The 26,217-nt window shown below is 45.2% G+C and overlaps 1 protein-coding gene across 14 annotated transcripts in view; it reads left to right on the forward strand.

The window, feature by feature from the left end:
- dnmt3ab (DNA (cytosine-5-)-methyltransferase 3 alpha b) overlaps positions 1–26,217 on the forward strand; it is a 709,318-nt gene that overhangs the window by 450,967 nt on the left and 232,134 nt on the right. For 12 of the 14 annotated variants that reach the window (XR_005460997.1, XR_005460998.1, XM_038800092.1 and 9 more), the window contains one exon: positions 15,164–15,352. The exons of the other annotated variants lie outside the window; for them this stretch is intronic. Coding sequence is in view for 10 of the 12 variants with exons in the window: in XM_038800092.1 (XP_038656020.1) it covers positions 15,164–15,352 (189 nt within the window). In the remaining 2 variants the exon portion in view is untranslated. The remainder of the gene's footprint in view (positions 1–15,163; positions 15,353–26,217) is intronic. 14 annotated transcript variants of the gene reach the window in all.

Genomic DNA, 26,217 nt, shown 5'->3' on the forward strand with positions numbered 1-26,217 from the left:
GCAAATGGTGCGGCAAAAAGGGCCATTTCGTGGCGGTATGCCAGGCCCATGCGGTCGCCGTGGTCTCCAGGGGGAAACGGGACCGCCATCACAACTCCCTCCACGAGCCATGTGCGGCCAACGGGCGCCACCATCTTCGTTTTCCTGATCCATGTGCGGGCCCCAGACGCCGCCATCTTGTTCCCCAGAGATCACGTGCGACGGATGGGCGCCGCCATCTTGCACACCCCCAGCCATGTGTGACCAGTGGGCGCCGCCATCTTGGCTTGAGTCTCAGGACCCCGATTCGGATGACCACACACCGCCCTAGGAAAATCTCCAACTTTTACCACGACTTGCCTCGGTGACCCTGGACCAGTCTCGGGCCCGAACGCGACGATGACCGTGCTCATCAAAGGGCGCAAAACATCCTGCCTGATCGACTCCGGGAGCACAGAGAGCTTCATACACCCCAACACGGTAAGGCACTTTTCTCTTACCATCCACCCAGTTAACCAAAGAATCTCCTTGGCCTCCGGGTCTCACTCTGTAGAGATTAAAGGGTTCTGCGTAGCGAACCTCACGGTCCAGGGAAGGGAATTAAAAAACTTCCAACTCTACATCCTCCCTCACCTCTGCGCTGCCACGCTCCTCGGGTTAGACTTCCAATGTAACCTCCAGAGTTTAACTTTTAAATTCGGTGGCCCTATACCCCCCCTCACTGTCTGCAGCCTCGCGACCCTCAAGGTCGATCCGTCTTCCCTTTTTGAGAACCTCACCCTGGATTGCAAACCCGTCGCCACCAGGAGCAGACGGTACAGTGCCCAGGACCGGACCTTCATTATGTCGGAAGTCCAGCGGTTACTGAAGGAAGGTATTATTGAGGCTAGCAACAGTCCCTGGAGAGCTCAAGTAGTGGTTGTAAAGACCGGGGAGAATCACAGGATGGTCATCGATTATAATCAGACCATCAACAGGTATACGCAGCTTGACACGTACCCTCTCCCCCGCATATCTGATTTGGTCAATCAGATTGCACAATACAAGGGGCACGATTCTCTGCTCCCCACGCCGGGTGGGAGAATCGCGGGAGGGCCGGGTGACTCACGACACGACCCCCTGGCGCCCCCCGCGATTCTCCCACCCCCTGCTCAGAAGAATCGCCGCTCGCCGTTTTTTACGGCGACCGCGGTTCTCCAACCCGGATGGGCCAAGCGGCCTGCTATTCGCGACCGGTTCACGACGACGGCAACCACACCTGGTCGCTGCCATCGTGAACATGGCGCCAAAAGCTGGTTTGAAGCTTGTGGGGGGCGGAGAGGGGACTGAGCACCACGGCCGTGCTCGGGAGGGGACTGGCCCGCGATCGGTGCCCACCGATCGTCGGGCCGGCATCTCAAAGGGACACACTCTTTCCCCTCCGCTGCCCCGCAAGATCAAGCCGCCACGTCTTGCGGGGCAGCGGAGGGGAAGACGGCAACCGCGCATGCGCGGTTTTGGGCCGTCAGCATTGTGACGTCAGCCGCGCATGCGCGGGTTGGAGCCGGCCAACCTGCGCATGCATGGCTGACGTTACTTAGGCACCGCCTTCGCGTCATTCTTGGCGCGCCGCCTTGAACAAGCGTCAAGGCCCGGATGCCGAGAGTTACGGAGCGCCGCTCCTAGCCCCCCCGGGTGGGGGTGAATAAGGTGAGAGGAGCGACCTCAGAGGCCATCGTGAAACTCGGCCGAGTTCACGACGGCCTTCCCGATTTATCGCGGGAGCGGAGAATTACGCCCAATGTCTTTTCCACGGTGGATCTCAAGCCCGCCTACCACCAGCTCCCCATTTGCCCAGACGACAACTAAGAGGGAACCAGACATCACCTCATTGGTGTCTCACCAAAATAGCACCATTCTTCCCATTAATTCTGCTGACTGTTTTGCAGTGACAAGCAAGAGTGGATTGGCTAGGACCGAGAGGTGATCTGTGCATTCTTCTGCCCTGCCTAAGTGGTCTGTCGGTGACCAAGTTTGAAAACCATTGATCTAGAATGACAATACAAATTACTGTCATTACTGGAATGGTCTTTGTATTTATTTTGCATGAACCGTCAACAAAGCATTTATTGTCAGTTAACAACGACAACACTTGAAAGAAAACACAGAAAAATGAGAATATAGAACTGAGATGCTTTAGAATGTAATAATAATTCGCATAATAGTATTTAATAAAACAAACATTCTGCTGTGCCTGGACAAATTGGTTTGTTTTCCAAGACATCCATTGCTCATATTAACTTACAGTGCTTAAAATCCTTTACAGGGTTTTGATGTGAGTGGTTGTTCATAATTGAGATAAAAAGCAGCTGTTACACCTCACCTAAACAAATGAAAGGCTGGGAAATTGATACATTAATGCAAATAAAAAATGATGTTTACATTTCATATGCTGGAGGACTTCGAATAAGTCGCTGCTATTTAGCTTTTGCTACTTTTCTGCTTTTGGTAGAACACTACGGGATAATCTTGAATGTTTTTAACCAACTTGCATTATAAACAGGGGCAGTTTAATAAAATATTTTCTCTTTAATTTTATGCAGGAAAATGTATTTAAGGGCAGCAGTCATGGTAACTTCTCACACAGCTATGACATTGTTATTTTAGTAACAAGACATGAGTCATTATGAATGCGAGTTAGCAGCACTGAATCCATATATCATCATCTGAGCATTACAGCTAGTCATAGAATATTAATTACAAGACCATTTCTGGTTTGAAATTCCTCCTGCCTATTTACGGTGCTAAATCACAGTAATTATACGAAACAGAAAATGTTATTTCTTAATGATTTTATATTAATTCTATCGCTCAAGAGGAATTTTAGACATCTAGGGGGCGATTCAGTGGAAAAAAGTGAAAGTGCCGTCTCGAGGGCGAATGGCGTTGTGTTTTTCAGTGGTTGCGGCACCGAAATTCACCCCACGATTCACTGGCATGTGAGGTTTTTTTGGGCCTCAGGGAATTTCTTCCCAGCAACACCAAACTTTAGTTGATTTAGCGGAGAGCTGGCCAGCAGGAACGGCTCCTCGCCGAGTGCAGCACAGTCGCTGAATCGCACCCCTAGATTTTACTGAAATGAAAACTACAAAGAAATTGCAGCTGTAAGGTTTATTTTGAATAATCCTGAAAGTTGCATGTGTTTTCCTTCCTTTCTGCAATCCTGCTGAAAATAGTCATACTGTATCAGGTTCCAATTCCCTCTCCCGCATGTGATTATATTAGACTGTCTTTGTCAGACTGCCAAGTAGGACATAGACCATCTTTCCTCCGTCCAACACTCACTCCTGCTGTTGGATGAATCAGAAAAGGAATATCATCACAACATTCCAAAAGTCATCTCGCCACCCCTTCCATCTGAAGGAGACATAACCCCTTGAGTCACATTCAAATCTATTTGTTTAATGCTAGTTTATCTAGGCAGTGCCTAAGAAGCCAGAAACAAATTTAGTCAGCCCTCAAAAGAGCTGGATAATTTTCCGCAAATATGAGTTAAGATCAATTCTCTGACAAAATGTTCGTTGTGTCAAATCAGTGAGAAAATACAGAAATATTATTCTAGTTTTGAGGTGGCCCCTGGAAGTTAATGGCCTCTGTGTTTGCTCAAAGCAAGACCAATGCAAAATGACATAATTTTGCTTAAAAACAACCATATTGTAGCACCGATTAACACCAGCTGTGAAAATAAGCCACATCAATGAAAGCAGTGGCACAAGTTAATCAAAAAGGGCATATGTTTTGAAACATAAACATATCAAACAAAAATACATCACCACCCATTTATTCACTAGTGTATTAGTTAACTCCCCCAAAAAGTTCCCTTCAATTTTTATTTCTGTCTTTGCTCCTGAAGACATGTTCGGGGCATCTGCCCACTGACTCGCTGGTACTGGTAACAAGTTAGTAGGTAGACACCATTTTTATTTAAACTGTTTGACTTATTGACTGCATGAGGTATGCCTCAATCAGTTTTTTTTATGAAATATTTTTATTCACCATTTTCTTCAAAATTTACACCCCACCCACAAGCAAGGTAACAAATACAAAGTAAATTCCCTTATCAACAACAACGATCCCATCCTCCCACCACCCCAAACAACAACCCCCCTGGTAATATAAGCATCAAATAAAACAAACCCTCCCACGGTGGGACAAACAAAGGAGAAAAAAAGGAATCAGGAATCGCCTATGATCACCGTTGACCTATAGAGTCCCCCCCTCCCCCTAACATTCAATGCCATTGAATCCCCGAAAGAGTACCGTTCATGACACCCATGCATTGCAAGCCCCCCTCCACGACTCCTCCCCTCCACTTCCTTTTACAAAACTCCTCCCCCCAACCTCTGTTCCTTCCCCCCCAACTTTCCACCCCGGCTAGACTCATCGGAACCTGTTCTGCCAGTCTCCGATGGCCGCAGCCCCTCTCCCCACCTCACTCACGTTCCCCAATCAGTTTTTGAATGGCCCTTGAAATAGACCCCAGGTGGTCCGACTGAGAATAGCTGGAAGCTAGATTCCCTGTGATCTGTCCTATATATTTTTCAGTACAACCTTAATTGGTGAAAATAAAATGAGCATTTTCATTAAAAAAAAACCCTGAACCATGCGGAGCATTCCTCTTTTTGCCAAGCACTCAGAACAAAGTAAGGACTCTCTAATATTCCTGGACATGTTTGGGCAGTCCAGTAGTGGGGACCTTTTGATTGTGAGACTAAAGTTGTTTAATGAGGGACAACACCATTTCACATTTTGTACTGCAGTAACAATCTGTGATGAGACATAGATTAATTATTATTGAGCAAAACAGCATAGTTACAGAGGATATCTCATTGCTGAGCTCATGGACTCTTTTTTTAATTAAATTTAGAGTAACCAATTATTTTTTTTCTTTTCCAATTGGTGTGGCCAATCCACCTACCCTGCACATCTTTGGGTTGTGGGGGTGAAACCCACACAGACACGGGGAGAATGTGCAAACTACGCACAGACAGTGACCCAGAGCCGGGATTCGAACCCAGGTCCTCAGCGCCGCAGTCCCAGTGCTAACCACTGTGCCACATGCCACCCTATTGTGGACTCTTAAGCCTGTGATGTGTTTATGTTATGAATTTACAATCATCTTTGTAACTTATACAGTCAAAAACACGAATTGCTTTTGTTCCAATCTTATTCTGTATCTTTCTAGTTTCAATTCAACAACTGAAATAGTTAAAATTCAATCGCTGATTAATACATATCTGTGCTTTGGAAGCATTCTCCAGGCAAGTAACCTGGGCTAATGTTGACTGCTGTTTGAAACTCATCATGCTCCTTTGAGGGGGAGAGCTGGCTGGTGGTGGATGAACCTTAGGATCACCATGCCTCAAGCAATTCACTAGGGTGAGAAGGCGAGTCCTTCATGAATAACCTTAGCTGGTATGGGAATTGAACCCATGCTGCTGGCCTTACTCCGCATCATAAACCATCTGTCTAGCTAGTTGATCATTATCACTCTGATAACCATTCCTTCGAACATATATATTGATCTGCTTTAAATGTTTATTTTTATTTCACAATTTTTCTATTCACCCAAGTGAAAGATATCTGCTGTAGAATGGAAAACTTTCCAGTTCCCCCCTTGTCTGCCATCTTTGAAGTATATAAGTATATTTGGTAAAAAGAGAACATTAAAGGTTCTGGTCCCAGTGCAGAAGAATATTGAGCAAAGTGCTTGGTGAATACTACAAAGTCTGTCCTACTACTTTGTGAGGTTGGACAGTCTAAGCAAGTAATGTTTCTGGCCTAGTTTCTGTCTGCAAGTGGGAGCATACTCAGTAGGGAGGGGATTAGGAGGATTATGCAAAACTGCTGAATTGGTTGTTTAAAGCCACACAAGGGGAAAATTTAAGCCTTTGTAAAAGCTGTAAACTAATTTAAAATATGGTGGAACAAAGGATACAAAAAAGGCAAGGCAAATTATATGTGGCTGTATGAAACAATGGGGGCAATTCTCGGGGGCCGTTAGCCATAGCCGGGATTCCGGTTGACCCATTGAAAATGCGTGAGGCCCAAAATGGGATTCTTGCTGGGCATCAGAAATTGTCACAAGTCTCCCGGCCCGCTCCCCCTAGTGAGATCAGGTACTTGCTCAGAAACGGCAAGAACCAGATCAGAACTCATTAGCGAGATTGAAGTGGAATGCTGTAGCCTCTCAGGGTGCTCCCACATTCCCAGCTGGAAGTCCTGTGGGTGCCAATCAGTACTGGTGCTTAAAAGTGGGGAGGAGGCGCAGTGGACTCCGAGGAAGAACAAGGGAGTAAGTACCCTCACTACACTTACCTCCAGAATACAGAGAGGGGTCCTTCGGAGGGGGGAGGGGTGTTCAGGGGCACTTGGGCTGGGCTGGAGAACCTCAGGTCTTGGAGTCCTTCCTGGGATGGGGGTCGTGTGGCAAGTCTTCCTCCGTAGTCTTGAAAACCTTTGAACTCTCTCCCAACAGGTCAAGTTCAAAGATCTATCAAATGAAGGTTAAAAAAAAGTCTTCCCTCTGTAGCCTTAAAACCGTAGATGTCTTTTCTAGCATGTCGTTCAAAGATCTGTCAGATGAATTAAAATCTTCCCTTTCATGTGTTGCAAAGCTTTGAAATGCTTTTTCACGTTCAATTCCCTAGACATTTTCGAGCCACTGGGATTGCTAAAATGTCTAAAAGCTTTGAATAACTTTGTTTCAATTCACGGTTCATTGATTAAGTTCACAGTTCATCACCTTTTACAAGCCTCTTGATTGAAAGGTAAAGGCTATTTCAAAGGAGGAATTAGTTTTGTTTTAATAACTCTTCATGGTCCATTAACTCTGAAGTGCTTCCTCATTTGAGCAGGTGTTTCTGTAGCGGAAAATCCAGCAGCCCGGATATTCTGGTATGCCTCATCCAGACTGAAGCTGCTGCTAGTCTGCTGCCTAGGCGCATAGGGCATCCGTAACAATGTTGGGCACCTGTGTATACATCTGGTTCTTTGGGAATTCTGCCTCTTTGTTCTCTTCTCCGGTCCAGTCTTTCTTCTCCTGGTCGAGTTGAGAGGTGTTCACTCCCTGGTAACTGAAAACATGCATGTGACTTCAGAGCCACAGCAATGTGGGTGACCCTCAACTTCCTTTTGGAATGGCCTAGCAAGCCATTCAGTTCAAGGGGAATTAGAGTTTGGCAATAAATGCTGGTCCCCAGCCAGCAATGCCCACATCCATCAAATAATTTATTTTAATGATCTTGTGCTTTCCATGTATTACACAACTTGCATTATCTTTCAAATTAGGCCTTGCGTTAACTCCAAACCAGGCTGCTAGCTTAAGTTTCTGATGGGAACTGGGGTTTCTCCTCTGCTACCTAACCCACTCATTTTTTTCTGATCTTTTGTCCTGGCCAACTTTCACACAAACAGTGAAGACAGCTATTTGATGGTGAGCCAACATGAGCGGTAACCCTCCAATGCAAATGAACACACATAATTCCATGGTGTTTTTTAATGAATATGACTTCCTAATGTAACTCACAGTCACTTTCAAGAAAGAGGGTAGCACACCTCCCTGGCCTTAGACAAGGGACATGTAACTAACATGAGTCAGCTGGACATCACATGAATGTGAGACTCACAAAGAGAAGCGATCACATGACTGGGAACTGGGTAATCCTCGCAATAAGAGGCCACATTGATGAATATGCACAAAGCATTCAAATGACCCTTGTTATGAGCAGCAAATGTATTTATGAAGGAGCCTGATACATATGGTGAGTGAACATTCGTCACCCAAAAGTGATATCAAGGTTTCTTCATCTTTCTAATCCTACCACTATGTCCAGGTGCATCTCTGACATCTGCAGCATAGGTGGATGCAGCCTGCTCACTGCTGGACCATGTTTCATTGATGACTTTAGCAGGCGCCCCTTGGAGGGCTGGGGCCTACAGGGCCTCAGCCTGTTTTGGATCTCCTGCTATGAGGCAGTGGCACCCTCTTCACCTGTGTAGCGGGGGTGATGGGGTCACAGGCAGAGGAGATTGGGATCGGGTGAACACTCATGGAGTCACTTGAATGGACGGCTCAAAATGTCCTCCTGCCTTTGGGTGCCCAAGAGCCCCTGCCTGACTCCTTGAAGGAAGAGGGGCTAATTGTGCAGGACAGTAGATGAATAGGCTTTCGATGCTGATATCCCCCCGTGCTAATGTTGCGTGAGATTCCTGATCTGTGTGTTGCTTTGAGTTAATGATGGCATTATGAAACGGTGAGTTTGGAGTAAGCTGAAGGTTGACTTCCCTTGGATGGCATTTCTTTGGCAGTTGCAGACAGAGCTGATCTCCTTCTCGACTGTCTCTCAGGCCGGTGAAATAAAGTTGGTGGACCTCTTGAATCCTTCCCTGAGAAATGGAACTCCCCAGTGCCAGCGAACACTTCTAATTAAAGTCTAAACCTTGGTGTACTCTCCTTGTCACTTAGGGCTAACTTCAGAACTTTCGCCCACACAGCTGGACTGCAGTAATATGTGCGTACTGGTGGCGTTTAAAAATGGTGCAAGAACTTTGACTCCAGGAGTCAATAGCGGATGGACGATCAGTACCCATCCCGCCGTGTGGTTCAGCAAGCAGCTCACCTGTGGATAATTAATGAAGTTTCAAGCAGAGGATTGGGCGTGAGAAGCAGATCTGTGCGGATCACCAGCACACTTAGTCTCTGGAGTGGAAAAGGTCCCCAAATAAAGTTTGAAATCTTGAGACTCTCTAGGTTGGCCTGGCATGGTTCAGTCTGAGGTTTTATTTCTATTGGCGGCGGAGGGAAAACAATAAACTGGTAGATTCAGCTGAGTGATTCCAGTCTCCGTTCTTTTCAGAAGGCGACAAGCTGGATATTCCAGGTATTACACAACTTGCATTATCTTTCAAATCAGGCCTTGCGTTAACTCCAAACCAGGGCTGTTAGCTTCAGTTTCTGGTGGGAACTGAGGTTTCTCCTCTGCTACCTAACCCACTTATTTTTTTCTGACCTTTTGTTCTGGCCAACTTTCACACATACAGTTCAGCCAAGGTCCATGTTCTGGATGAGGGAACTGCATTTGGATCTCCTCCAACATCATTCGTAGAAACTTTGCAGCATTTCATGGTGTGGTTTCCTCTGCCATCTTCAACTGGTTATAGCTCTGAAGATTCAAAATTGTACACATGTCACGCCATTTAAACATTTTACTGTGCATATCAGTTCATCCAATATATGTTTCCCTTAAGATACTATAGCGGTTTTGTATGTAAACTTCAACACCAGTTGTGATGTTCTACAGTGACTAGCTCACAATGCAGTCACATTAGTTCTAATAATCCTCACAGTGACACAGAATATTAGGTTTCAGCACCAGTAGATGGCATGCCAGAACAGATATAATGGAGATGCAGGGAGGATGGATTAGAATCCATTCTAGGAAGCGGGGTGGGAGGAAGTACAGTCAGGTAGCTGTGGGAGTGACTGGGTTTATAGTAAATATTTACGAATATATGGTGAATAATAAATTTAGAGTACCCAATTTTCTTTTCCAATTAAGGGGCAATTTAACGTGGCCAATCTACCTACCTGCACATCTTTGGATTGCGAAGGTAAGAATGTGCAAATTCCACATGGACAGTGACCTGGGGATGGGATCGAACCCGGCTCCTTGGCACCGTGAGGCAGCAATGCTAACCACTGCACCACTGTGCCACCCAGAAATGACAACATTTAAGTCATGGAAGGCAAATAAAGGTCCATCTATCGATGAGGGAAAGATGGAAATGTGAAGCAGAGTTAAATGAAAATTTTCAGTTCAGGGTGAGAGGAAAAAAACAACACTGATACAATATGCTTAAGGGGTGGGAGAGTATGACTGAAACAAAAAGTCTTGCATAGCTCAGACCGATACAGGTCTGATTGTAACACCTTTCATTTAGAAATGAGTAAGTGGAGTCAAAAGTCAAGTTGTTCACTGTGGGAACAAGTTCAGCCAGATGGAGGGAGATGGATTTGGAGAGATATCAGACATCCTTAATGAAAAGGATACAGAGCCAGGGCATCAGAAGACTTGCAGATGTAAATGAGAAGAGACTGGACAAGAAAGAAGAAATAGTTGTGATCAGGAGAAATCAGTTTGGCGGTTTGAGTTACAGTGTAGCAGTTAAAGGAAAGTTTTCCAGAATCCTTCCAAAAATAGTTATTTGGTAATGTATTGGCATAGATCTTCCAAATTTCTGCTGCTTCAGGTAGCCGAACCCAGTTGCTGTGCAAATTGAGAAATCGTGGATGGCTTTCCTGTAATTTCCAATGTGCATGGCTGACAGGCAAGTCTGCCCGTGCTCTGCACAACACAAGTCTATCCCCTTCATATTGATAATTCTGACTGATTCCGTGTATTTATCCAAACGTAACTGTTTAATTTATCAGCTTTGTTGTAAGGCGTTTTACCCACACAAGTCATGTGCTCAAGCCATTACTGACTTTATGCACACAAATGTGGACACACATGCACACACACACCAAGGGTAAAAATTCCCTTTTGTGGCCAGTAGGATCATCTGCTACTAAACTGGTTAAAGGCAAAATGTGGCAGCTCTGCAGAAGGGGCAGTAGTAAGTTCATGCAATACAAATGTGTTGCATTTCAGCACATTTTTACCTTAATGGTTATCATGAGAGACATCGCGTGGTAAAAACAGTACCTTATTGCTGCCCACTTTAAGAAAAGAAAGACAGTAGCACTTGACCAGAAGCTATTTTTAAAAAAAATCATTTTTATTAAAATTTTTGCATAATATCAACAACAAAAAGACAGATTTTTTTTTTTACAAAGAATAGTCTTTGTTCCCCCCGGGCGCGCACGCGCGCATACACAGCGGAAGAGATAAACTAACACCCATCATTCCCCTAAAACATCTGCCCGTCCCTTTAATAGACAGGACAGAACCCCCCCCCCCTCGTATACACAGAAGAGGAAATTAATTAATGCCCGACATTGGCACAGAACAACTATGCCCGTCCCTTTAGTACAAGACATTCCCCCCTCCCTCCCCCCCCCCCCCCCCTCCCCCCCGGGTTGCTGCTGCTGCTGGCCTGTTTCTATCGTTCTGCCAGGAAGTCCAGGAATGGCTGCCACCTCCTGAAAAACCCCTGAACTGATCCCCTTAGGGCAAATTTCACCTTCTCTAGCTTGAGAAACCGTGCCATGCCGTTGACCCAGGCCTCCACACTTGGGGGCCTTGCGTCCTTCCACTGAAGAAGAATCCTCCGCCGGGCTACCAGGGACGCAAAGGCCAGAACACCAGCCTCTTTCGCCTCCTGCACTCCCGGCTCCTCCGCAACCCCAAATATTGCCCAGCCTGGCTTGACCCTGGATCCCACCACCCTCGACACCGTCCTTGCTACCCCCTTCCAAAATTCCCCCAATGCTGGATATGCCCAGAACATATGGGCATGATTTACTGGGCTCCCAGAGCACCTAATACTCCTGTCCTCACTCCCAAAGAACCGGCTCATCCTTGTCCCAGTGATATGAGCCCTATGCAGTACCTTGAACTGTATGAGGCCAAGCCTCGCACAAGAAGAGGAGGAGTTCACCCTCCCCAGGGCGTCTGCCCACGTACCCCCCTCAATCTCCTCACCCAGCTCCTCCTCCCATTTACCCTTCAACTCCTCAACCAAGGCCTCGTCCATCGCCTGCATCACTTGGTACGCCGCCGAGATCCTCCCCTCCCCAACCCACACCCCCGAGAGCACCCTGTCCTGGATCCCACGCGGCGGCAGCAGAGGGAACCCCGCCACCTGCCGCCTGACAAACACCCTCACCTGCATGTACCGAAAGCCGTTCCCCGGGGGGAGCCCGAACTTCCCTTCCAGCTCACCCAGGCTCGCAAATTTCCCGTCTATAAACAGGTCCCCCAACCTCCTGATACCTGACCTGTACCAACTCAGGAACCCGCCATCAATTCTCCCCGGAAAAAACTGTTGGTTCCCCCGTATCGGGGATCCCATCTAGGTCCCCACCAGCCCCTGTGCTGCCTTCATTGCCCCCAGATTTTGAGGGTAGCCTCCACCACCGGGCTCGTGATATACCTCGTTGGAGGGAACAGCAGCGGCGCCGTCACCAGCGCCTCCAGGCTCGTACCCACACAGGACGCCATCTCCATCCTCTTCCATGCTGCCCCCCCCCCCCCCCCCAACACCCACTTACGCACCATAGTACCCACAGAGGTTCAGCAGCGCCAGCCCCCCCATCCCTGCCCCGCTCCAAGAACACCCTCCTCACCCTCGGGGTCCCATGTGCCCACACAAACCCCGTAATGCTCCTGTTAACCCGTCTGAAAAAGGCCTTCAGGATAAGGGTGGGGAGGCACTGAAACAGGAACAGAAATCTCGGAAGCACCGTCATCTTGACTGACTGCCCGCCAGAGACAGCGGCAACATGTCCCACCTCTTAAACTCCTCCTCCATTTGCTCCACCAGCCTTGTAAGGTTAAGCTTATGCAGGGCCCCCCAGCTCCTGGCCACCTGCACCCCCAAGTACCTGAAGCTCCTCTCCGCCCTTTTCAATGGGAGCCTACCAATCCCCCCTCCTGGTCCCCCGGGTGTACCACAAACAGCTCGCTCTTCCCAAAGTTGAGCTTGTACCCCGAAAAGTTCCCAAATTCCCAGAGAATCCTCATCACCTCCGGCATTCCCCCCACCGGGTCCGCCACATACAACAATAGGTAATCCGCATAGAGCGACACTCGGTTCTCCTCCCCACCCCGCACCAGTCCCCTCCAGTTCCTCGACTCCCTCAGCGCCATAGCCAGGGGTTCAATTGCCAGCACAAAAAGTAGGGGGGACAAGGGACACCCCTGCCTCGTCCCTTGGTGTAACCGAAAATACTCCGACCTCCTCCTATTCGTGGCCACGCTCGCCATCGGGGCCTCACATAACAGCCTCACCCAACTAACAAACCCCTCCCCAAACCCGAACCTTTCCAGCACCACCCACAAGTACCCCCACTCAACCCTATCAAAGGCCTTCTCCGCGTCCAGTGCCACCACTATCTCCGCCTCCCCTTCCACCGCCGGCATCATTATAACATTCAAGAGCCTCCGTATGTTAGTGTTCAGCTGCCTCCACCTCACAAACCCTGTTTGATCCTCGTGGATAACCTGCGGCACACAATCCTCTATCCTCGTGGCTAAGATCTTTGCCAACAGCTTGGCGTCCACATTCAAGAGTGAGATCGGCCTGTACCACCCACACTGCTGGGGATCCTTGTCCCGCTTAAGAATCAGGGAGATCAGCGCCCGAGACATCATCGGGGGCAAAGCCCCCCACTCCCTTGCCTCGTTAAAGGTCCTAACCAACAGGAGGCCAAACAGGTCTGCAAACTTCTTGTAAAATTCAACCGGGAACCCATCCGGCCCCGGCGCCTTCCCCGACTGCATGTTCCCTATCCCTTTAACCAGCTCCTCCAGCTCAACTGGCGCCCCCAGCCCCTCCACCCGTCCCTCCTCCGGACCGATACAGTTTCTCGTAGAAGTCCCTGAAGGACCAGAAGCTATTTAGCAATAAGTGGGAATGCAAACAAAGCAGCTTCTCAATTTCTGTTGAAGTTCAAAATTTGAAGCTACCAGACCTTTATGTTAGAAATCATGCAAAGATTGTAAAATCAGCTGGGATCTTTGGTATGGTTTCTATGTTACTTAGGAATCAGTACGTGTTTTGTCATAGATGAGGCTGTCACTGTTACAAAGAAGGTATGTTATATAATGTATGTATATGGAAGGCTTTCTTAAATATGATGAAATCTGCTTTAAAGTTAAACTGCATGTCTTAGTGTGGCCTCTGATGCGTACACACATTACCAATTCTTGTCCAGGAAGAAAGTAATCAGTCAACAAATGGTTATCTGTTAAGCCAACACCATTTTGGTAAGCAGGAATGATCCATGATAAGAAAGAAGGATAAGTCACAAAATGTTACGGTGCTGTGCTTAGCAGTCATACAGGTCTTACTATGAACTGGTGTTACACTAGCTTGTATCAGCAAAAAGAGCACGTTGCTTCATTTAATTACTTCACTCGTCCCCCTCCATCACCCCCACCAACCCCCACACTACCAGGCAAAGTTTATTTAAAATGTACAAGCTTCATCTCAGAGATCAACACAGTCGAAACTGATTTATTAAACAATTTCTTGAAATATTACAACACAACTACAGGAATGTTGGAAAATGCTATTACATCTTAAATGAAGTGGAGATGCCGGCGTTGGACTGGGGTGAGCACAGTAAGAAGTCTTACAACACCAGGTTAAAGTCCAACAGGTTTGTTTCAAACACGAGCTTTCGGAGCACGGCTCCTTCTTCAGGTGAATGGAAAGGCTTGTTCCAGAAATGTTTATATAGACACAGTCAGAGATGCCCCGGAATGCGAGCACCTGCAGGCAATCAAATCATCAAAGATGCAGAGAGAGAGGTAACTCCAGGTTAAAGAGGTGTGAATTGTCCCAAGCCAGTTCAGTCGGTAGGCCTCTGCAAGTCCAGGCTTGTTGGTGGGGGCCGAATGTAATGCGACATGAATCCCAGATCCCGGTTGAGTCCGCATTCATGCGTGCGGAACTTAGCTATAAGTTTTTGCTCAGCAATTTTGCGTTGTCGCGTCTCCTGAAGGCCTCCTTGTAGAATGCTGACCCGGAGATCAGAGGCTGAATGTCCTTGACTGCTGAAGTGTTCCCCAACTGGAAGGGAACAGTCCTGCTCGTGTTTGAAACAAACCTGTTGGACTTTAACCTGGTGTTGTAAGACTTCTTACTATCTTAAATGAACAAATTTATGAGTAAAAGATCAGATGAAAGGGTCCATGGCACAATGGTTCAGAATTTTGAAAACATGGTGGAGGCTTCTTCAGAGGTCAGACTTAAACAGGGTGAAGATAGTTTAGCCTGTTGCTTGGTTGACTATGATCAATGTTTCCCAAAAAGTTGATGTCACAATGGTAGAATTTTTAGTTATGCTAGTATATTTATTTATAATTGTAGATAAGAAACACCGAAAAGTTATTAATGTTGTCCCCGTTCCATAATGGGTGTTCTTTTCATTTACTTATATTTTTCCTGTTTTTGTCTTCTTATTCCTTCATTTTAGTCTCTCACCTCCATGCATCCTTCTCCCGCTAGGAGGGTGAGTAAAAAGGCTGCAGACCCCATTGATGCTTCTCACTTGAATGCCACTCCATTGCTTAGCCAAGAGGAAGCACTCTTACCGTGGGGTGAGATGGAAAGAATATCATATTTTCCCCGAAGTGGGAAGCTTCACCCCCTCCCCCAGACTGAGGTACAGTGTCTAAACCATTACACTACTGGGTTACTTTGTTTCAGTAAATAATTTTGTCACCCAGCGCATAAAGCAGGGGTGCGTAGAGTATTCGCACAAATTCCTGAGTGTGTTATCAGGACATTTCTGATTGGTTGTTGCCATGAGATGCCTTGATGATGTCATAATCTTGTTACCAAGGATTCCTTCTTTTTTGTCACTAACTGAATGATTGAACATAATGGCAGCAGGTGCAGGCTAAGAATCAATAGGCTGATTCCAGCCTGTTTCTCCAAGTCATAAGTGTCTCTGATAGGAAATTTGGATCAGAAAATTACATCCATAACCTAAGCAGTGATGCCCCATAATTTCCTGTGCTTTGTCCAAGAGCGTCGGGAAATTAACCCTTGTTGTAGATTGTAGTTGTCCAATCAGATGGGTGGAATTGGTTTCCCTGGAGAGTTCAGCAAGCTTGCCAAAATGGACCAGAAAGATTCAACCTGCTACCAATAAAGAGTTAGGTGATCCAGCCAGAGGTAAAGGGCACAACAATCACCCACAATGGCCACAGGGTGCAGGAGGGAAGAATGAATCATCGTTCCACTTCTGATCACAATCCAGAGACATGTGCTGGAAGGGCTTGTGAATTGACGTGAGGGCTTTGTAGTGATGCCTTTCTCCACTGTTACAGTCAAAAAACCTGCTGATGCTCTCTGGTTAGACTCACAAATAAATATAGCTCAGCAATGAGTCAGCATCATCAGGAAAGAAAACTGATGAGGTGAATAAGAGAAGGATAAGAAAATACATTTGAAAAGTTACCACAAGTGGGGTCATCAGTAGAATAGGCAGTTCTTTTTCATGAGCTTTCAGGGGATTTTGGGAAGTTCAAGGTAAGGAATATTTGTCAGTGGAAATTTTTCCCACATTGCCATCCTCCATTGAGAGCAACAAGCACTCCCTAATCAGTTATGACACTGCTCGTAAACACTGGAGAACGTTCTCTACAAGGTGTTAACATTACATCAGGAAATTTACACTGCTGACTGGATATCCCTTTTGATTCCCCAATCCTTTGAACTATTTCCAAGGATGTTGATTTAAGTGATGAATTTTAGTTCTGTGTTATGCTGTTAAATCCATGATCACTTCCCAGACTCCAGACTATTCATGAAAATTTCACAGCCCATCCTGTGTAGCAATAAGTGAAGTTTAGTGAAGATTTCCTTTGTTGAGAGAAATGGTAAGCTGATTATTATAATTTGCACTTCTGATTGAAATAATGAATGCAGATGTACTTATAATTGATTTTTCGCATGGTAACCAGAGGAATTCTTACCTGCTTGAATATGTGAAATCATTCTTTAGATTATAGTGTTTTTGGATTGCTATTTGTGTAGTTACTGTGAGTAACATCAATAAAACTGCCAGTAATAAATATCCTATCCAGATATCAGAAAATAAATCAAATCCAGCCATGCAGAGTGATTACAGATTTGATACATTTTGAACATATCCCGTTTTCCACTCCCTCCCCACCCAGCCCTCCTTTCTTCCACTTTTCCATTCTCCAACAACTGGGGAGACTGACGAGAAAATCCAAAGACTTCCTCACCACTCTAATAGCAGTACATTGTATCACAGAGGTTCAGAGAGTTGTGAGATGAAACACAGTAAGTTTAAAGTTTGAGCTTCACCTCCAGCACTCTCTTGGTACCACCACCACCACGTACCCCACCCCACATCTCTGCAGGGATAAGAACGGTGAAATCAGTGTTGGACCAGCCAATGTAACTGTAGCATTTTAGAGATATTCATTGGAATAATTAACATGTTTTTTTTTACGTCCTTGTTCCTAAAAGGTGCACAAATTTTAAAAAATCTTTTGTTGTCTCACCAGTCAGAATATGTAACTTTATCCCCACCTAGTGGCTAAATGTAATTTTGTTACATAATTCTTTGTGTCAATGCAAGTTGCAAGACCTTACAATTGACTATTACATGTTAACATCTATCACTAAAATTAACGACTGTTCAACAATGATGTTTGGTATGATGTGTTTGTCGGAAAGTTTCTTTGGCAGAGTTTTACATTGCCATTACCAATGGTAACCATGTAGTGTGCAACAACTGAAAATTGTTTTGAGTTTGAAATATAATGTAACTTTGAAATAACAGAAAATGTGGTCACAATCCTGCTGAATATTCACTGAATTGAAGTTAAATTTACGTTCAAGTCATCTCTGTCATTTTTGTCTACATAGAATGATAGCTTTATTTTTGATTGTATTATAAATGTTATGAATTATCCCAGAGCAGAGCGTTGTGCACCATGAGTATGTAGCAAGATTTTGAACGAGGAGGTTAGTTGGGTTTTCTCTTCACTCTGGTTAATAGATGAAAATGTCTGGGAGGCCCACTGATCTGCCTTCCTAAATTTCCTACATGTCCTCTGGGTATGAAGTTCAATGCTGGGAGAGTGGTTTCAAACCTACCCTTTCTATTCCATGGCAAATCCTATGCTCCTTAGCAAACATTAGAAAAGTACATAGGGCTGTTTCTGCTCTCCATAAATTAACACTTCCATTTGTGTTGATAATCTTCCTTTTTGACTGGTGTGAATTGATATGAGTTCCAGTTTGGACTGAATTTCATCAAAACTCACTGAATCATTTACCTCACGTTTCATTGAGCTGATTTTACTTAACTGATTTGAATAAGTCTAATTTGAAAATTCTAGTAAAAATTATCAACATTACCTGACTGATACCAAATATCGCTGCTCCATCCAGTAGTAGTGGTGATATAAAACACAGTGTCATCATTACTTCATTGATCTTATTAATTTACTTGTGACATCATAAAGATTAAATAATTCTATTGTGTTTGCAACATAGAAATAAGTCAATTGGCCCAATAGATACATTCCAATATATCCACATGTCTTCTTCCACCTTACATCGAAACCTTCTTACTCCTTATTATACTGTCCCTAAAATCTATCAATCATAATAACTTTACAAATGGTTCCCTTCCCTTATGTTTTTTAGAATTTTTGTTTTGCGCAGCCTACCACTGACTGCACAAGCGCACTGCGTACCAACTCTGCTTTGTTACGGAATCAAAGGAAATTCTACTCCCTCATTGTTCAGCTGTTATCTGGCCATAGGAAGTGGATCAAACAGTCGATCATACATCCTGATCACATTCATGATGCCTTCATTCTGTGGCAGTCAGCTGTACCAGCTACATTTGAGCCACCACAGCAGACCAAAGGAAAGCTACTGCGATGCAAGGGCTACCTGCTGAAGGGATGCCTTCTGGTACACAACCCACTCACACATGCACATCATGCAATGAAAGTAATGCTGTCACAGGAAATGTAATAGATCAGACCTTTGGTGTATCGAAACAATGCATCTACCTGGACTTCTCCAGAGGAGTCCTGCAGCACTCGGCAGAACGGGTGTCAAGATTTGTCGTTGTCTGCTGCACAATCTTGCCAACCCTGCTACCTGCTGGATGGCGAGAAGCTGAAGGCAAGAGGCGGAAGAGGAGAAAGGGCTGAGGCAACACTTGGACAGCCTCCTTCTACCTGGGCAATCCCCATAGAACTCATGTGAGTGCAATACCAGTAACCACAGACTCAACTCTTCATTTACCAATATTCCTGCACCTTACCGTCCCACTATTTTCCCTCTGGGGCGACACAGTGGTTAGCACTGCTGCCTCAAAGCACCAGAGACCAAGGTTCCATTCTGGCCTTGAGTGGTTGTGTGGAGTTTGTACATTCTCCCCAGGTCTGTATGGGTTTCCTCCGGGTGCTCCAGTTTCCTTAATGTGAAGGGTAGGTGAATTTCCAATGCTAAATTGCCCCTTAGTGTCAGGGATGTGTAGTTTAGGTTATGGGGTTACGTGGATAGGGTGGGGTGGACGGGTGACCGGACATGGGTAGAGTGCTCTTTCAAAGGGTCGGTACAGACTCGATGGGCCGAATGGCCTCCTGTGGTGTAGAGATTCTATGTACCGTTCATCACAGCATCTGCTTGCCCTCAATGCAAAAATAAATAAGAACCAACATAAAAAACATTTCCAGCCAAATGTACACAAAAGTCGTTCTGCATTCCCTTGGTGTCTGTCTTCCATGTGTTTACCTGTCCTAGTGCTCCTACGCAGTGATGGCTGCAGCATGGTAGGTAGAAAGCTGATGGCTTTCAGTGGAGAGACTACAGATGACGTTGGAGATTACCTTGAACAACTTTGGCCCCGGTCGTTCCAGCTAAGGCTGCACTATCTTGGCAGAGGCTGGCTGACAGGCAAAAGCAACGGCAATGGTGGGGTGGGAGGATTGATTCTAGGGATGAAGGACTTGTCTTTTGGTTGAGCAGTTTAGGCCTATACTCGCTGGAGTTTAGAAGAATGAGAGGAGATCTAATTGAGGTCTATAAGATGCTAAATGGGATTAACAAGGTAGATGTAGCACAGACGTTTCCCCTTTTTGGACATTCTAGAATAAGAGGCCATAGTTTTAGGCTAAGGGGTGGCAGATTGAATACAGAAATGAGGAGTAATTACTTCACTCAAAGGGTCGTGAATCTGTGGAATTCTCTACTGCAGAGTACAGTGGGTGCCGCAACACTAAATACATTTAAGGAGGAGATAGATAAGTTTTTAATTAGTAGTGGGATAAAGGGTTATGGGGAGCGGGCAGAAAGGTGGAGATGAGGCAGAGACGAGATCAACCATGATTATATTGAATGGTGGAGCAGGTTTGAACGGCTGAATTGACTACTCCTGCTCCTAGTTCTTACCTTCTGGCAGGTTTAACAATGCACTAAGCATTTTGCTCTACATATCCATGTTTTCTGTAGGTTGTCCCATTATGGTCCTTATCTTAGTCCCCTGCAGCAGAAACTGTGTGTGACCTCACCCTCAATGAGCTGCTGCCTGGCCTGTCTTCACCCCTTGACCTGTTTATATCACACTTAGCTTCACCACGTGCAGATCGTGCCTGTAATCTACATTCTAAGGTGCAAGCTATGCCAGCATCTGAGCTCATGGTTTTGAATGTGAATCAAGTGAGGGTGTTGTGCTTTCATCTTCACTCACGTCTTGGTGTTCCTTCACAATCAGCATCCTGGGATTACCATTGACCAGGAATTGAACTAGACCAGCCATTTAAATACTGTGGCTACAAGGGATAGGGACCCTGGAAGTGCAGAAGATTTTGGTTTAGATGGGCACCATGGTTGGCACAGGCTTGGAGGGCCGTAGGGCCTGTTCCTGTGCTGTACTTTTCTTTGTTCTTTGCTCTTTGTTCAAAGTGCAAGTCAAACACTGGGAATTTTGCAGTGAATGAGTCACTTCTTGACTCCCAAAGCCTGACGAACATCTACAAGGTACAACTCAGCAGTGTGATGGAATACTCTCCACTTGTCTGGAAGAGTGCAGCTCTGCAACAGAAATAACAAGAAGTAGCCATACCAGCAAACCAAGGCAAAGAAAGTACAGCATATCCAAAGATGTACATATGTACAATAAGGGGATCAGGGGTTATGGGGTGAAGGCAGGAGAATGGGGATGAGAAAAATATCAGCCATGATTCAATTGCGAAGTAGACTCGATGGGCCGAGTGGCCTAATTCTGCTTCTATGTCTTATGGTCTTGTGTTGGGACTGAACGAGTACTGAAAGGAAGTCCGATCCTTGACAAACCCAATCTTCAGCATCAAAACCATCGCCAGAATCATCACCTGGAACACCCAAACACTCTTCCCATGTGGGAAGGTGTCCCCGGTGCTGCGAGAGTTGAAACCTATCGACTTGACATCTTGGGCATCAGTGAGATACTGTAGACAGGATAAGGACAAATCAATAGTAGGGTGCAATGATTCTGTACTATGGGCAAGAAGAACACCACATCCATGGCTTTGTCCTAATACTTAACTGATGCTCTTCACAAGCATTTAGTTGGGTGGAAGCCAGTAAACCATTGCATCACCATCACCAGATTCCACACAAGGCACGCCACAATCACTGTCATGCAGTTTATGCACCAACAGAGGCAGATACAGAAGAGAAAGATGAATTCTACCAACAATTGTAGGCTACACCGGACGAAGCACCCAGCTATGATATCAAGATACCGATCGGTGACATTAATGCAAAGGCCGATGGCAACCGGCAAGGACTGAACAGTAAGATTAAGTCCCATAGATCAACAAGCATGCTCAGTGGAAATGGTGAGCTGCAACTCTTCTAACATGCAGGCACCCATAAAAAGACATGGAGGTTGCCAGCAGGTAACACCCTCAATGAGATTGATTATTTCTATATGCGTCAGCGGCAGATGGAGGACATCCCGGCAAGATGTCCAGACTTGTCAAAGTGCTGATGTAGGCTTGGACCACCACCTTGCTTTCAACAAGATACACCTGAAGCTGAAGAAGGCAACAACCACATGCCCACAATGGCTATTTGCAACAGAGGAACATGATTTTATTGAAGGTTGAGGAGCAGGAAATGAGATGAATGGATCACTTTCAAGAGATCGTCAACCAGCCCTACTCCATGTTTGAGTTTGATAACAACACCACACCTCAGCTGCTGAATGTCAACCTGGGAGAAATTACCAGACCAGAGATCCAAAGAGCCGTCAAGAGCCTGAAGAAAAGCAAGGCACCTCTAATTGATGGAATATCAGCAAAGCTATTAAAAGATGACAAGAATACCATCATAACGGACCTGTTCAACAAGAGTTGCTCTGCAAAGGACATCCCGGATGACTGAAGGGGAGGAGTAATCAACAAGCTGTCAAAGAAAGGGAAAACCTGTGCCAACATCATCTGGAGGGTCATAACACTGCTGTCAGTACCTGGTGAGGTCTTCAATATGGTGCTCCTCAACAGATTGAAAGCAGAGTAGACTGTACCCTTCATGATGACCTGGCAGGTTTCCAGGATGACAGGAACGTCATTGAACAGAGCCTAGCATATCAGAAGTCACTTGCTATCAACTTCATTGCTTTCAAAAAAGCTTTCGATAACGTCCATCAGCAATCACTCTGGTACATCATAAGATAATAGAACATCCTGGAGCAGTATATTAACATCTTCAAAGCCCTATCATGTGTCTCCAGCTACTGCGTCAAGACCGGCATGGGAACTATGGGCTCCTACAAAATCATCACAGCAGTGCAGCAAGGTTGCATACTCTCCCCATTCCTTTTCTTATTGCTTATTGATTTAATCATGAGGGGAGCGATGGAAGATGCAGCTTTTTCTATCCTGTGTCAACACCACGGTTGATGGATCTGAATTTTGCAGATGACATTGACCAAAGAATCATGCACAATCCAAAACATAACCACCTAGTCTTGAGAATAGTGGAACCAAGGTTGGCTTACGCATCAACTGCCAGAAGACCAAGACAATTATGACTGGAAGGCAAAAGCCCTTCCGTCACCATTGGGTAACAGAACATCAAAGACGTGGATCACTTCCCCTACCTAGGAAGCAACATCTCCAGAGTGACTAATATAGAAATTGACGTCCACACAAGAATCAGCAAAGCATGATTAACATCCCAGCAGCTCCACATGGTTTGGGCATCTAAAACCATCAACAGAGCCATGGAGCTGTGACTCTACATGTCTATAGTAGTACTAATTGAAATCTGTGCCAGTGAGACAGAGAAGACAAAACAAAGATGTCACGTAAAGATGTCACCAGCGTGACCTACATAAGATCCTGGGCACCACATGGAGAGACAGCATCAAATATGAAGAAAAGAGACAGGCACATGAGAGCCTGGGGCTGGCAGTTTATGTATTTCTCCCACTGAACTGACAGTCGAATGGACACCGCAAGATGGAAGAGAAAATGGGGGGTGGCCAAAGAAGTCTTGAAGATGGACCACCAAGATTGGGATACTACCTGGACTGGAGCAAAAGAGATTGCGATGAACCAGGGCCAGTAAGTTTATGTAATCCAGTTATGAGGCATGAGTTAACTGTTAATGAGCATCAAGAACAGAATTTCGATCTTTTTGAAATCCATCATGCCTTAATATTTATTTTCATCATTAACTCTCTCCCTGGCCCTGTAATGCAACACTAAATTGTTTTTGTCCGTGAGTATTCTATGTGAATTGTAGGATTAGATAATATAATAGGTCTGGTCTATGCAGTAATTGATATGAAAGATAATATCAAACAGTGGATTCTTGGGCACTATAGCAAGGCTGCCTAGCAATTTATCCATTTATATGGAATAAAACATCGACATCCAACCTTCCAGCCACCAGCACCATGCATTACACTAATCTCTGGCTGTCTGGTAGTCAGAATTACTTTGTAAAGAAATGTTGAAACCAAATTGCTGGATAAAATATAAACAAATAGAAATAATTAAAGCACCCATCGCTAATACAAATACTTCTTTTAAAATTACACTTCTACTTCTGTTCAGTCTTTAGATTAATAGTCACAGCGTCTGTTGAACTGCTGGAATGAATTTTCAAAATTCTTAGCATAATACCAAAACCAAAATGTGATTTAGGAGATATTGTATGTCAATCGGCATAAGATTTAAGTGACAAAATATGATGATCTGAATTTTAGTATATAGTTTCAATACATGGCAATTCAATGTTTCTCGTTGACATCAGTCAAATAATTTTGATTAAGTACTGTAAATTCTATGATTCTATGATCCTAAAAGCACTAGTAAATCTTTGCAGGTCAAGCAACATGTGTGGGGAAAACAGACAAGTTAACCCTTCCTCAGAACTGAAATCAAACAAATCAGTACATTAATAAATAAATACTATGAAAAGCATTATGAAATAAGATGTGTAAATATCTAAAGAATGGGCCACGTGGAAAATGGATGAAGACAAACATTGGAAAAGCTAGGGGATAATTTAAACTAATTTGAAAATGAAGATCGAAAATTTGAAGTGTTTAGAACAGAGGGTGCAGGGTGCCTCGGAGAAATAATTTGAATTGCCCATTGGCCTGCAGAAATCTTAGAACATAGAACATACAGTGCAGAAGGAGGCCATTCGACCCATCGAGTCTGCACCGACCCACTTAAGCCCTCACTTCCACCCTATCCCGTAACCCAATAACCCCTCCAAACCTTTTTGGTCACTAAGAGCAATTTATTATGGCCAATCCACCTAACCTGCACGTCTTTGGACTGTGGGAGGAAACTGGAGCACCCAGAGGAAATCCACGCAGACAAGGGGAGAACGTGCAGACTCTGCACAGACAGTGACCCAGCGGGGAATGACACAGCGACCCTGACGCTGTGAAGCCACAGTGCTATCCACTTGTGCTACTGTGCTGCCAACTATTAGCATTTGTCAACTATTCAGGTAAATACTTTTATATTGCAAATTGTGGACTGTGTTAAATATTTATATTAATTGAGAAATGATAGTTCCTTGTCAAACCGAAATAAGGGGCCTCACGGTAGCATGGTGGTTAGCATCAATGCTTCACAGCTCCAGGGTCCCAGGTTCGATTCCCGGCTGGGTCACTGTCTGTGTGGAGTCTGCACGTCCTCCCCGTGTGTGCGTGGGTTTCCTCCGGGTGCTCCGGTTTCCTCCCACAGTCCAAAGATGTGCGGGTTAGGTGGATTGGCCATGCTAAATTGCCCGTAGCGTAAGGTTAATGGGGGGATTGTTGGGTTACGGGTATACGGGTTACGTGGGTTTAAGTAGGGTGATCATTGCTCGGCACAACATCGAGGGCCGAAGGGCCTGTTCTGTGCTGTACTGTTCTATGTTCTAAGGCAGTAATAGAAGTATAGAAAATAGGGGTAGGAGGAGGCCATTTGGCTATTTGAGACTGCTCCGCCATTCATTATCTCGAAAGCCTGATCCTACCTTCGCCCCACATGTGACAGCTAACTGCTTCTTGAAAATATGCAGTATTTTGGCCTCAGCTGCTTTCTGTGGTAGAGAATTCCACAGGCTCAGAACTCTTATGGTGATAAATTTCTCCTCATCTTTGAGCTAAATGTTCTATCCTGTATCCTCAGACTATGACCCTGGTTCTGGAAATCCCCCTGGTTCTGGACACCCCCACCACCAAGAACATCCTTATTGCATCTATCCTGTCTAGTCCTGTTAGAATTTTATAGGTTTCTGTGAGATTCCACCCTCCTTCTTCTGAAATCCAGTGAATACAATCCGAAGCAATACAATCTTGCCTCATGTATCGGTCCAGCCATCCCAGGAATCAATCTGGTAAACATTCTCTGCACGCCTTCTATAGCTAGAATATCCTTCCTCAGGAGACCAAACCTACACACAGTATTCCAGGTGTGGCCTCGTCAAGGCTCTGTATAAATGCAACAAGACATCCCTGCTCCTGGACGCAAATCATCTCGCTATGAAGCCCCACATACCATTTGCCTTTTTCACCGCCTGCTGCACCTGCATGCTTATCTTAGCGACTGGTGTACAAGGATACCCAGGTCTCATTGCACATTTCCCTCTCTCAATCTATAACCATTCCGAGAATAATCTGCCTTCCTGTTTTAGTTACCAAAGTGGATAACATATTTATCCAAATTCTACTACATTGACCATCTTTCATTTTCCCACTCTCTCAACTTGTCCAAATCACACTCAAGGATTTCTGCACCCTCTTCACAGCTCATCCTCCTACCCAACTTGGTGTCATCTGCAAATCTAGAGATATATTTATTTCCCTCATCTAAATCATGAATATATTTTGTGAATAGCTGAGATTCCAGCACCGATCCCTGCGGTACCCACTAGTCACTGCCTGCCATTTGGAAAAATACCTATTTATTCCTACTCTTTGTTTCCTACCTGTCAACCAGATTTCTATCCATCTCAGTACACTACCCTAAT

This window comes from Scyliorhinus canicula, chromosome 6, assembly GCF_902713615.1.
Source record: "Scyliorhinus canicula chromosome 6, sScyCan1.1, whole genome shotgun sequence".
Classification (NCBI taxonomy): domain Eukaryota; kingdom Metazoa; phylum Chordata; class Chondrichthyes; order Carcharhiniformes; family Scyliorhinidae; genus Scyliorhinus; species Scyliorhinus canicula.